Source organism: Spermophilus citellus (assembly GCF_964194105.1).
Source record: "Spermophilus citellus genome assembly, chromosome: 1".
Taxonomy (NCBI): domain Eukaryota; kingdom Metazoa; phylum Chordata; class Mammalia; order Rodentia; family Sciuridae; genus Spermophilus; species Spermophilus citellus.
The window spans coordinates 11,280,923-11,295,445 of NC_138182.1; the positions used below are offsets into that span (position 1 = coordinate 11,280,923).

The 14,523-nt window shown below is 38.0% G+C and overlaps 1 protein-coding gene across 6 annotated transcripts in view; it reads right to left on the reverse strand.

Moving 5' to 3' along the window:
• Positions 1–14,523, reverse strand: part of PCCA (propionyl-CoA carboxylase subunit alpha) — a 371,716-nt gene that overhangs the window by 148,569 nt on the left and 208,624 nt on the right. For all 6 annotated transcript variants that reach the window (XM_081297671.1, XM_081297670.1, XM_081297669.1 and 3 more), the window contains one exon: positions 3,906–4,016. In XM_081297671.1, the coding sequence (XP_081153797.1) occupies positions 3,906–4,016 (111 nt within the window). The remainder of the gene's footprint in view (positions 1–3,905; positions 4,017–14,523) is intronic.

Here is a 14,523-nt window from a genome sequence, read left to right on the forward strand (position 1 = left end):
GGGGGAAGGAGAAAAGCCCTAGTGTGTAGCATTTGCTAATTTCCTTGTAGTGAATACTCTCTCCATGGTTGATTTCAAACTACCAACGCACTTCAAAGCGGATGGCGTGTGAGGACGGGCACACATGGCTCCGGCAAGCCAGCCTGGCAGCCCAGCACCCAGGCTCGAGTCCTTGATGAGGAGCTGCAGAAGTCAACAAGGCCACTTCTGCATGAGGCGTCCTCGTTCCCTAAGTAGGAATTGGCCTCTCCTCTGTCTCCTCCTGGAACCTGCACTCATTATTTGTTGAATGACCTTAATGACTGTACAAATAGTATCAATGGACAAAAAGAAGTATAATTCATTCTACCCTTTTTATGTTGAATTTAATTTTTACCAAAAATCTGTAAAACTTTTCACACAAAAATGTGCATATATATATACATTTATATATATATTATATATATATATATATATATATATATATATATATATATATATATATATAATATATATAAAATTATGACAATTTCTTTTGATGGGGCTTCAGGTCAAAATACAGGAAGGCAATAGAGAAATAAGTTCAGAGAGTTTATTACATTCCAATTGAAATTATAATTCTTAAAATATTTTCTTCTTTATTTCCTCTTGATTTCAGAACCAAAATATCTTATTCTTCATTTTCCTTATCTTTAGAATCAAGGAAAAATAGCTTTTCAACATCAGAATATAAAGAGTGGACCAGAATAGCTTCTTGTGTATGCTTTATTTTAATTTTGGACACAATAATTTCCAAGTGCAAATTTAAGAAAATTCAGTAAAACTGTCTTAGTCCACAAACTGATCTGGGGAGGTAAGCTCACATAATAGAAAATTTTAATGCTGTCATAAAGACAGACACTGTCTATGAGCAGCGCCCAGGAGAGCAGGACAGATGGGAAGCAGATGGGTAAACCCAAAGGGACAAAGTGACCCTGCCTCAAGCATGTTGAGAGGGTCCTGGACTAACTTCAGTTGCCACTTCCTGCTGTCTCTTTCGGCACATGTATCAAACAGTCCAAGACGATAGTTTAATTTATCTAAGACTTGCTCTGGGTTAACATAGGAAGGAAAGAGAGAAAACTAGGAGACGGTGGCCATTCAGAGAGGACAAACTGACCACAAACCGTAGGCGGGAGTGAAACAGGAGGCATTAGGAACGACAGACACAGGTGTGCACTCTGCGAGTCCTTGGTGGCAAGACCACACGCAGCAGGCCCGATCGAAAAGCCTGGTGATTTATGAATGTGAAGCCCAGCACACAGAAAGAGCCTCGAGCTGGATTCGGCTGGGATGTGGCTCAGTGGTGGAGGGTAGCAAGCTCAAGGCCCTGGGTTAACCCAGCACTGGAGGATGAACAAATCAGGGAGGAAGAAGGAAGAGGGAGCAGGGGAGACAGAGGAAGACAGGGAGGGAGAAAGAAAAAGAAAAAGAAAGAAAATCCTAGGATCTGTTCCTGGCTTCCTTATTTTACTGGTAATTTAGCCTCATCAATTGCTTTGAGTTTTTGTTTCCTTGTATGGAAAATGAAGGCTGAGCTTAAATAACTGCAAAAGTTCTTCTAACACTTGTAACAATTAAAAATACTGTAATCCTTTCTTGTATAAGCTAAGAGGCAAAATTACATGTCCATGCTGATAATTCCTAACCCAAAATAGATATTTAAAATGTATTAGGCATATTATAGAAAACTGTGATATATAGGTTTTTAGTGAATTTCTGAAGGGGATTCCCTGATCTAGAGAATGTGGAACATTTCCTATTGTTGCTAAATGTACAATACATGGTCATCAATTCCAATTAGAAATTTTAAATGCCTCATTTTTCTATGGGATATTTTACCATTTATACATACTCATGTGAATGTGTGTGTATATTTAAATACCCACATATGCATATGCTTGTTCTAAAGGTTCTCTGAAGTGTTTGCCTGTTTTCTCCTTCTGCCCACCATTTCCTATCATATCACCTTCACAGATGAATTAGGTAGGCAGACACAAGAAAATACTGAGTCTACCTAACAACTTACCTCAACTTTTAATTAAAACCTCAGTAAGCACAAGAGGCCAAAACAGGAGAATCAAAACAGAGTGAATGGGCTATCTGGAAACATGTACAGATAATTAAAAATATGCAAAGTAATCCCTTCATCAAAACTATCAATAAGATTCTTTTCATTGGGCTGGGGATGTGGCTCAAGCAGTAGCGTGCTCACCCGGCATGCGTGCGGCCTGGGTTCGATCCTCAGCACTACATATAAAAATAAAGATGTTGTGTTCGCCGAAAACTAAAAATAAATATTGAAAAAATTCTCTCTCTCTCTCTTTTTTTTTAAAAAAGATTCTTTTCATTAATTCAACAATTGTTCACTTAATGTCTGTCATGGTTTGTTGCTAGGGACACAGTAAGAAGCAATGACTTAAGTGGTTCCTGACCTCATGAAACCAACAGACATTAATGAAATCATTACACAAAAATAAAATAGCAATCATGTTAAATATGCATTTTCTTTTGTATTCTTTCAAATTTGTAAGTTTTTAAGTACTAATAAATCCTTGGATTTTTAAAAAATATTTATTTTTTAGTTTTAGGTGTATACAATGTTTTATTTCTATGTTTTACTGAGGATCGAACCCAGTGCCTCACATGTGCTAGGCGAGCACTTTATCACTTGAGCCACAACCCCAGCCCTGAATTCTTGGATTTTAAGAACCCAAATAAAAGAACTTCCTCCTTCCCCTTGATACCAATGATAAAACTCTAGCATTAATGTTTTAAAAGAAGATTCAAATCTATTTCTTAGGAAAACTCTAAATTGTAAATTTTAAATTAAAAATTACTTTGTACACACATTTAGCAGATCAACTACATGAATCTACGTATAGCTCCTGACGTGACAATGTAAGTCATTTTATAGACTAGAACACTTTAAATGGAAGACTACCTAACCTTCGTACATCCCACCATCACCAGAAATTCGTGTAGAGGCTTCTGGATCTCACCTTGTCTCTTTTCCATGAAGTCTCAGGTAAATCCTGTGAGTTTCTTAATAACACGTTAACCAAGTCTTCAAAACTCACAGAAGAGTTTCCTCCATTTCTCATTTTTTTCTCCTCATCGACCATTTTTTTCTATTACTTGGAAACACTCACTGACAACTGTCCAGTGCTAAACATCATATTCCATTCATTTCTTTATTCAAAACTTCATTTTTCAGACTAAAAACCATTGTCTTCTTACACATTGTCTTTTTTTTTTTTTTTTTTTTTGTACAAAGATTTGAACCCAGGGGTGTTTTACTACTGAACCACATCCCAGCCCACTTAATTTTTTATTTTGAGACAGGGTCTCACTAGGTTTCTTAGAGCCTCACTATGTTGCTGAGGCTGGCTTTGAACCTATGATACTCCTGACTAAGCCTCTGAGCTGCTGGGATAATAGGCAGGTGCCACCATGCCCAGCCGACGTTGTCATTTTTATCAACTAGGACAAGCATCTGGATTTCTGAAAATGTCAATGCTGTTTTTCATAAGGATATATAGAGTCACTAAAAAAGGGTTCCTATGTATACCTATATCAGAAAGTCAGGTAGGACAATGATCTATTAACATTCTCTGCCCACAGGCTAAACTCACAGAACATTTCACATGGTTTCATTCTTCACTCATATAACTGCAGATTCGTATATTCAAGAGTCACACATGAACACTTAAAATCATGAATGTCACTAGTCTAGGATTTTCCAAATATATTAATAAATCAAGTATAATATAAGTCAAAGGCCAAAATTTCAAATGGAAAAATTGTGTGTGACAATAAAGCATGAAAATAATGACTTCAAGTTACAAAATAACTTTGAGTAACTAAAATATTTCAATCATACAAACCTTTAAAGCCATCAGGATATACATCCGACAGAAATTTAGTACTGATGTCTCCTTTTACAAAGCGTGAATTGATTATCACCTCTCGAAGTAATGCGATATTATGTGTAACACCTAAAAATAAAATGACATAGGTTAAATTGGGAAACAATGAGTCACCTAAAAACCTAATTCTTGTAACTTGAAGAAATTTATCATCAGTGTCCAATGGCCTAGGGAGAACACTCAAGAGTACTTTTCCCTTTGACTCTCAAATAACAGCAAACTCCTGAACATGAAGTAGCACTAAAACACCCACACCCACTGAAAACTTCAACAGCTTGCTACCGTCGATTCAATTGGGAAATAATGTCTTTCCAATAAATAGCACTAGAACAACTAGATATTCTTGGGAAGGCGGGGAGGGAAAGAAATTGAACCTTACTCCAATTCACATCAGAGACAAATATCAACTCAAAATGGATCACAAACCTAAATGTGTCTTAAAAGTCTAAAACTATTTTAAGATTTATAAAAAAACAAAATTTTGTTACCTTGGGGTAGGAAGCAGATTCACAGTCACACAAAAAATGAACCATAAAAATATCAACAAATTGTATTTCATCTAAATGTAAAGTCTGCTGGGCACATAGGTATAAACCTGTAATCCCAGCAACTCAGGAGGATGTGGCAGGAGGATTACAAGTTCGAAGCCAGCCTTAGCAACTTAGTGAGACCCTATCTCAAAATAAAAAGGGCTGGGGATGCGGTCCAGTGATGAAGAGTCCCAGGTTCAATCCCCAGTACCAAAAAACAAATAAATAAAAATAAAATAAATTTAAAGTCTGTTCTTCAAAAGATAGTTTAGCACATGTGAGATACTGAGTTTGATTCTTAGTACCACATTAAAAAATAATAATAAATAAATAAAATAAAGGTACTGTGTCCATCCACAACTAAAAAAATAAAATATTAAAAAAAAGATAGTTTAAAAAGTGAGCTGCAAATCACAGACTGAGAAAAAATATTTACAACACCATATGTCAGACAAGAAACATGAACTATTTAAAAAAAAAAAAAAAATTTTTACAATACATCTTATAAGACAACAAACAAGCCAAGCTTAAAAAGAAAAAAAATGGGCAAAAGATCTAAACAGACAGTTTGCAAAATGCCCAATAAGCACAGAAAAATGTTCAGCATCATTACTGTCAAAAATAAGAGATGCCACTACACACCAATTCACATGGCTAAAAATTAAACCATGGCTGCTGGTGAGGACAGGGAACAATCCGGACGGCCCCACCTGGAGGTGGCAGTATAAAATGGTCCACCTACTTTGAAATAGTTTGGCAGTTCCTGAAAAAAGCTAAACACATCCTTATTTCATGATTTGAACAATTCTCTCCTAAATATTTTCAAGTTCAATAAAAATACGTTCATGCAAAGACTTATACACAAAGGTTAATATCAGCTTTACTTGTAATAATCAAAACTTGGACAAAATCTAAATGTCCATCAACAAATAAATGAATGGATTAATATAATGTGATTTTTCCAAACAGTGGAATTCTATTCAGCAGTAAAACGAGACGAGTCATCAACATACAAAATAACACAGATGAATTTCAGAATAATTATACCCAATTCAAGAGGCAAGACCAACAATAATGCATACAGTATAAATTACTAAGAACAAATTTGAGAAAATGCAAACCAAACTATAGCAACAGGAAGCAGATCATGTGGTCACAACAGAACAGGGACATGGATTACCCAGACCCTGAGGAAGCCTCTGGAGGTGACAGAAACGTTCAGCCTCTAGTCATGATGGTTACATGGCTGTATGTGTCTGTGTCAGTGATCATCAAACTGAACACTTTACATGTTAGAAGTTCATTTTATGTCAAATGTACTTCAATGAGTGTGTGGAGAGGGAGACCACAAATGTGTGCTCAGCAGAAAAAAAACTGAGCCTAGCAGATAATGACTATTTCAAAGTAAAGTTAAACTAGGTAACTGCTACGAGAGAAATACAAACGGTGCGTGGGAGAGTCCTATGACACAGAAGGGTTTATGAAGAAGAGCCTGGGTCATCTTGATTACAGGGCCTTAAAAGTAGCTCACACAAAGTCTAAAACCCTCAGTCCATGGCCAAGGCAGCCCGCATCTGTTTCTGGGTCTTAACAGTGTCGATCTTCTGTCAGCATTCATTCCTCACCTATCGTTCACCTGGCAATCAGATCCCACAGGAAGGAAGCTGAGAGCACACCTGATTTGGAAACTTTCATTAACCAGTTATGGAATGAGAAAACCACAAAGAAACGCGAGGTACCTCAAAGTAAGAAAACTGTGGTCCAGGGAGGCTGAATAATGTAAAGTTTAACAATTACAAACTACAGTGGCAATAAATGGTAGCACTAGTTTTCTCCAAGGAGAAGAAATATGGGCAGGGGAATGAGGTAGGAAGGGCAGCTTCCTTTTCACTGCATTGTTGGCACCAGCTGAATTTTGCATCATGAATGCAACAGATTTTTAAAAATTATAATAACAGTATGTGTAGAAGTTTTTGAAAATATAGAAGCATGTTAAGATACACTGCTAGCTCCCCTAAAACCTTTTTCCTGTTCCCACAGAAATCAAGATTTACGTAAGCAAGACACCCAGACACAGCCTGTATCTTCTCACCTAGCTGCAGCCAGGCTGAAACTAACTCCCAGACATGGGAACACGAGCTAAAGCGAGCGCTCCTTACCTGCTATAGTTGCTTATAAAACAAAGCGCCTGCTAGACTTCTTCTCATTCCCTCTTCCTGTGAGATTCCTCATGTGGTGGGAACTCAGCTTTGTCAAGGGGAATGAAACACAGCCACAAGGTGGGGGGTGTCTTTGAAAGACCTCAGGAAGCTGACCCGCCCCACTAGCATGGACTGGAAGACTATATTACATGAAAGCTAATACATTTCTAATCTTAATTTACACCAATGTATTTAGAAATCTTCATCACAGCAGATTACCCAGTGCCCTGATGCATGTACATGGGGGAGGAGAGAGTATATTTTTCTACGACTTCCCATCTTTAGGCTTATCAATATCAGCAGCTTACTGCAACCTTACAGGCATTTTTCTATGCATCTCTTTATATTAGATCATATGAGCAACTATATGAAAAATTCTGAGCATCTGTTCCTGCTCAGAAGATGTGATGTGTTCTTATTATAAAAGCCAATTCCCAAACTATCCAAACTACCCTAAAACATTTAGAGAAAGTTCTAGAACTCAAATATTAATGGTATTCCTTCAGCTATACAAATACGTCATCTTTGTTCTCCTCCACCACTTCCTGTCTGTCCTTCTCCTCATCTTCCTTGCCCTCCTACCATGTAAGACACTACTACACACAGATGTTGGTCCTAATAAGTACCTTTTATAGCACATACCCAGGAGAAATGCACTGCTCTCCAGCCTTGCTCTGTGGGCAATGCCAGCTCACACACAATAGCTACTATTTCTAAGAACTTTCTCTCTTGTTAATGGGGAAAGGATACACAAAATTTATTACATGCCTGAGACATGGGAGTTATCAGACTCCTCTAAGAGCTTTCATAAATAAATGTTTTTATAACGAATGTATTAGAAGATATAGGAAATTTCTGATGACACAAACATACCTAAAGAATCATTGAAAAAATGTTACATTTCAGCATTTACATCAGTAAAAATGAAGCTCAGCTGAAGCAGTGTGCTTAGAAAGACAAACTAGGGTGGTGAGAATTCTTGAATGATGTCAGGCCATCAAAGGGCAATTGATCCATTGACCAAAACCAAAGTACTTCTGAAGAAGAAAAGGGATCTCACTTGGCAGAGCGGTCCCTACGCACAGGAACCACAGCTGCAGAGTTCCAGAGGAGGAACACATTTGTGACTTAATACATTTTTCTGGCTGGGAAAGAAAACAAAAAGATACAGAAGGACACCTAGGGTGGTTGAGATCTGGATGTCATCAGGGAGAAACCTGGGTGCTTTAGGGATCTTTCACTGCTGTAAAAAGCAAATGGTCACCACCAGTTATTTCTGTGGGGAAAACCGAAAGAAAGACAGCCTTGCCCAAGAGTAGGAGAGAAGAGAGCCAGAGGGGCTAAAAGGGCCAATGGGGCACTCAGGGTGTGGCAGGACCAGGCAAAGATGTCTGTCTCTTCTAAGCAAAGAGGATGGCTGAGGCTGGAGGGACAGGACCTCGTTTATACAGCCCAGGACCACTTAGGCTGTGAGATGGAAAAGGGACTGCAAAGGGCAGGAATGAAGATGGGAAAATGGATTAGCTCTCAGCCACACAGTGAAGAACGGGCAGGCTATGGTCCACAGCTAGGGTGTGGACAGCGCCAACGAAGAAAAAGAGCAAGACCAGAGAGAGATACCGGAGGCAGATAGGGCAGAGTGACTTCGCTGGGGTTGACAATGGGAAGATGAACCGAGCACAACACCCAACGTTTGTTCGGCAGTAGGACAGAAGATGCCATGTACAGAGAAGGGCTGAGCCGACAGGAGACGACTCGACTCATCATGGGCAAGATGGACTTGCAGTGCCTGTGAGATGACCACTTGATGTCTGACAGCGAGCAGAGGAGCAGGTGGTCAGAGGCGCAGGCAGAAGGCAGGCTCCTCGAGGCACACAGCCGTCCACGTGACGCACTGCCCAAAAGAGCAGTGCAGAATGAAGCCAGCACTATGCAAACCTTTCATGTATCCCAATACCAGGAGTTTTAGTGGAAAATAGGGCCCCAAAGGAGGGACTGGGAAGGATGAAAGTTGAAAGACCAAGGATCAGGAGCAATTTAATTTCCAAAAAAAGACGATTCTTAGGTACAAATGAACAATTCAGAGTATTTCAACTTACAAGCTTTTTTACAGAATGGAACTTATAAGCCAGGCATTTTAACTCTCAGGATTTCTGTTCTTCCCTCTCCCAATATAAAAATAATACTGCTGTCTTATGTATGTACTATTTCGTACTTAACTTCACTGGCTTTTCTTTTACAGCTTTGTGCAGGTAGAAATTTTCTAGCTCTGTATGTGGCCAATGCCAGAAGAGTTGGAACCAGACCCTCCCTTCAGTAAAAGACAACACAACTTTCAGAAATAGTTAATAATTTGAACAAAGATTATTTTCTGATGACCAGTGACATCCAAAAAAGTTGAAATGTATGCAGTCTTACAGGATAAATGATATGTTGTAATTTCATTCCACATTCAAATCTGAAAAAGAGGTGTTGATTTTAGAAAATATGTCTCAAAGGAATTATAATAAAATAATAATTTACATTTTTTATGTCAAAGAATGGAGCCATTCAAGTACACAAATGAAGCTGGACTTTTTAAAAATCCTTCAACTTGAATAGTAAATACAACATGAAAAAATATGCTTTATCTCACTAAACAATGTTGTGAGAAGAAAATTAGAACACAAAAGCATCTTTTCTTTAATATTCTCTGAATAATAAATATTATAAATAAATAATATTCTATAAGGAAAATATGATATATTACTATGTAAAAATCAATCATTATCTGTTTTTCCCCTAATGATTATGTGGTAAAATAATGGCTAATGGCAGAAATATTCTCAACAGTACTGCACATTAATTAATTAATTAAAGTCAAAATGGGATTAGTCAGAAAATTATTTTATACCTTAACGTTCAAGACATCAAACAGAAAAGAGCAGTCACTGAACTATTACACAGTATTCTATATATTTGAAAGTTCCCATTTTGTACTTAGTTTACTTTCTTCCCATGTACCAGAAAAGACAGTACCATTTGAACAGCTCTTTGTGCAAAAGTAAGTGGACAGTAGAGGTATTATTTGGGAGTTACTTTACAACCTCAATGATATTATTAATCACATACTCATAAAAATTATGACTGGGAGTTTTAGATTGGGAATTGAGGATGACCTCTGCCAAAGTTCACCAGGTCCCATCTGTATGGGAAATCATGACCAGCCATGGCGAGAGGCCCCAAGAGCAGCCTTCTCCTGACTGCCTGCTGGTTCCAAAACACTGGCCAGACATTAGCTGTGCACACTGCCAGGATCAAACAGAGGCCAAAGGCACTGCTCATTTCATGGGGACTCAGGAATTAACTTTAACTAAGTTACATTTTTGGTCTAAAGCTTCTCTATTAAAAAAAAAAAAAAAAAAAAAAGCTCACAATCACTCAGAGAAAGAAATCATATTTGAATAATTAAGCAATTAGCAAAACAAGATAGTAAATTGTTCTTTCTCATCTGTCCTTCACAAAACAATTTTTTCTAACCCACCAATCTTTTAGAATTATCCAGAAGAATAAAAATCAAAAGGTTATCTTTGCTTTTGTTCCTGAACTGTGAGCTGAAAGGAGCAGGGGAAGCTCCTCCTCATGATGTTTTAAAACTCTTATTCTGGAATAAGCTTGGAATTTTAGAAAATTTGCAAAATAGTACAGGTTCTCCAGCTGAGAACATCTTAAACCACATTTATTTGCTGTATCATTAATGTTCTCTGCATGTATAGACCACACAATTTTCCCTTCTAAACAATTCAAAGTAAATTGTAGACAAGATGCCAGTTTAACACTAAATATGTCACTGCACATTTCCTAAAAGGAAAGTAAGTCTCTGAACCACACACAGTGCTCAAGACCAGTGAAGTATAACATTGATAATGATATCACTGTCCAATCTATAGGCTTGATTCAAATTCCACCAAATGTCCCACTATGACCTTTACTATAAAAAAAGCATTTTTTTGCTGTTCCAGAATCTAATCCAGGGCCACCTTCCCCGTATGCGTCTTTTGCTTGCTTTGATCTAGACAAGCTGCTCCAGTTCCCTTTGTGTTTAGTGACCTTGACATTTTGAGGAGCAAAAGCCATTTGTTTTGTAGACTGTCTTTCAGGTGGGTTTGTCTGATGTTTCCTCAGGATCACATTCAGGTTATGCATTTTTGGCAAAAATATCACACGAATGGTGGTGCTCAGCATTGTAAAGAGAGGATGCTGCTTCATCCATTACTGGTGAGGTGGATGGTGATTGCTTGCCTAGGCAGCCAGCACACAGCAAAGGAGTGTGACTTCCCTTTATGGTTAATAAGTCGTCTTACAGAGGGATGTCAAGAAAATCTGCAAATACCCATTTCTCATATTTTCATTATTAATTTCTGCATCCACTGATGATTCTGACTTAAACATCTGGTGTTTACCAGATGGTGATTTTTCTACATTTATTAATGAGCTAAAAACCTACAGGTAGAACTGTCTTTTCCCCAGATTATCCACTCTCTCTCTGTTAGCATCAACTTAGGGCCTCATTCTGTTCCATGGGTGACAGTCCCTTCCTGGCACTATTTAGCACTATTTATTTTCTCAGATTTGGCCAGTGGGAGCCCTTGCAAGCTGGCTCTCACGTCCTTTTGACAGATCATCATTTTTTGAGCACTTGTTTACTTTCTTCCACAAGATGTTTCCAGCTCACCTTATATTCTTGCTGAAATCAGCCACTATATCAGAGAACCCTGGTTGCATTTAATTATTTAGTGGGTGGAGGCCAAGAGTATTGACTAACACTCTACAATACAGCCAGCCACCCACAGCTCCAAACTGTTAGTACTGCCAAAGGTGAGAAGCCCCAAGCTAGATAATGTGCCCATGGACGTGCACATGCACACACACACACACACACACACACACACTGTGTATCAGTCTATGTATCAGTCATATGTATCAGTCTATGTGAAAACCCAGGAGTTCACATGACCTCCAATTTTAACCCAACACCACAGAGGCCATTCCACCCCTATGCATTTCCACATCTGCTACTGCCTTCTCCAACAGAGAAAAATTTGGTTCTTATTATCCACAATACATGTGTTTATTTCCTCAATTCCAGAATATGTCCAAATTATTTTCAGTACTGCTAATGCATCAACTATGAAAAACACCTACTAACTAGAGTTTAATATTTGTTTATACATATTTTCTCCTTGGCCTGAGGATATACAGAGTTAAAATTCTCTTTAAAGTGTTTGGGTTAGTTTTTTTCTTTCCTTTCCCCTTCAGCATGATTGTATTATTCATGTGAAATATAGTCCACCCATTATGGTTTCTATTCTGTTTCAAGTTCTCCCTAAGAATGTTGATTCATTCAGAAATATTAACATGAATCTAGAAGTCAGAATCATAAAACTGTACAATCAAAACACCTCTCCCCTTCATCACATTTACCTTTTCTACCGTCCCCAATCATTCCCACCATACTCCTCTGGCCTTGGGTGTGTATGACTATGTGTTTCCACAAATAAGCAGACATACGTATATATCTCATTTCCTTTGACATCCACCAATATCTGTTTAATAAGAGAAATGCTGCCCTTTAGCCTAAAGGACTGACGACCTTGATATCAACTACAAGTGCCACCTTTTCTTGCAGCTAGGTGTGGCCAGGGTACTAAATGCCAATAGGATGGGAACAAAAGTAAAACTAATGCCTTTGATTTATGCGTGTTGATTTTATATCCTGCCACTTTGCTGAATTCATTTATTAGTTCTAGTAGTTTCTTTGTAGACCCTTTTGGGTCTTCTAGGTATAGAATCATGTCGTCCGCAAATAGTGATAATTTAAGTTCTTCTTTTCCTATTTTTATGCCTTTAATTTCTTTTGTCTGTCTAATTGCTCTGGCTAGTATTTCAAGGACTAAATTAAATAGAAGTGGTGATAGAGGGCATCCCTGTCTTGTTCCAGATTTTAGAGGGAATGCCTTCAACTTTCGTCCATTCAGAATGATGCTAGCCTGAGGCTTAGCATAGATAGCTTTTACAATGTCAAGGTAAGTTCCTGTTATCCCTAGTTTTTCTAATGTTTTGAACATAAAGGGATGCTGTACTTTGTCGAATGCTTTCTCTGCGTCTATCGAGATGATCATATGGTTCTTATCTTTAAGTCTATTGATGTGGTGAATAACATTTATTGATTTCCGTATATTGAAACATCCTTGCATCCCAGGGATGAATCCTACTTGATCATGGTGCACAATTTTTTTGATGTGTTTTTGTATTCGATTCGCCAGAATTTTATTGAGGATTTTTGCATCTAGGTTCATTAGAGATATTGGTCTGTAGTTTTCTTTCTTTGAGGTGTCTTTGTCTGGTTTCGGAATCAGGGTGATGTTGGCCTCATAGAATGAATTTGGAAGAGCTCCCTCTTTTTCTATTTCCTGAAATAACTTGAAAAGTATTGGTATTAATTCTTCTTTAAAGGTTTTGTAAAACTCCGCTGTATACCCATCCGGTCCTGGGCTTTTCTTGGTTGGTAGTCTTTTGATGGCTTCTTCAATTTCATCCATTGATATTGGTCTGTTCAAATTGTGTGTATCCTCCTGACTCAGTCTGGGCAAATCATATGACTTAAGAAATTTATCGATGTCTTCACTATCTTCTATTTTATTGGAATATAGGTTTTCAAAATAATTTCTAATTGTCTTCTGTATTTCTGTAGCATCTGTTGTGATATTGCCTTTTTCATCCCGTATGTTAGTAATTTGAGTTCTCTCTCTTCTTCTCTTCATTTGCATGGCTAAAGGTCTGTGGATCTTATTTATTTTTCGAAGAACCAACTTTTAGTTTTGTTAATTTTTTCAATAGTTTCTTTTGTTTCAATTTCATTGATTTCCGCTCTGATTTTAATTATTTCTTGCCTTCTGCTACATTTGCTCTTGTTTTGCTCTTCCTTTTCTAGGGCTTTGAGATGAAGTGTGAGCTCATTTATTTGTTGGTTTTTTCTTTTTTTGAGGAATGACCTCCATCTCTAGCAGTCAGAGAAATGCAAACCAAAACCACCCTAAGATACCATCTCACTCCAGTAAGATTGGCAGCCACTATGAAGTCAAACAACAAGTGCTGGCGAGGATGTGGAGAAAAGGGTACACTTGTACATTGCTGGTGGGACTGCAAATTGGTGCGGCCAATTTGGAAAGCAGTTTGGAGATTCCTGGGAAAGCTGGGAATGGAACCACCATTTGACCCTGCTATTGCCCTTCTCGGACTATTCCCTGAAGACGTTAAAAGAGCATGCTACAGGGATCCTGCCACATCGATGTTCACAGCAGCACAATTCACAATAGCTAGACTGTGGAACCAACCCTGATGCCCTTCAATAGATGAATGGATAAAAAAAAATGTGGCATTTATACACCATGGAATATTACGCAGCACTAAAAAATGACAAAATCATGGAATTTGCAGGGAAATGGATGGCACTAGAGCAGATTATGCTTAGTGAAGCTAGCCAATCCCTAAAAAACAAATACCAAATGTCTTCTTTGATATAATGAGAGCAACTATGAACAGAGCAGGGAGGAAGAGCAGGAAGAAAAGATTAACTTTAAACAGAGACATGAGATGGGAGGGAAAGGGAAAGAAAAGGGAAATTGCATGGAAATGAAGGGAGACCCTCATTGCTATACAAAGTTACATATAAGAGGTTGTGAGGGGAATGGGAAAATAAACAAGGAGAGAAATGAATTACAGTAGATGGGGTAGAGAGAGAAGATGGGAGGGGAGGGGAGGGGGGATAGTAGGGGATAGGAAAGGTAGCAGAATACAACAATT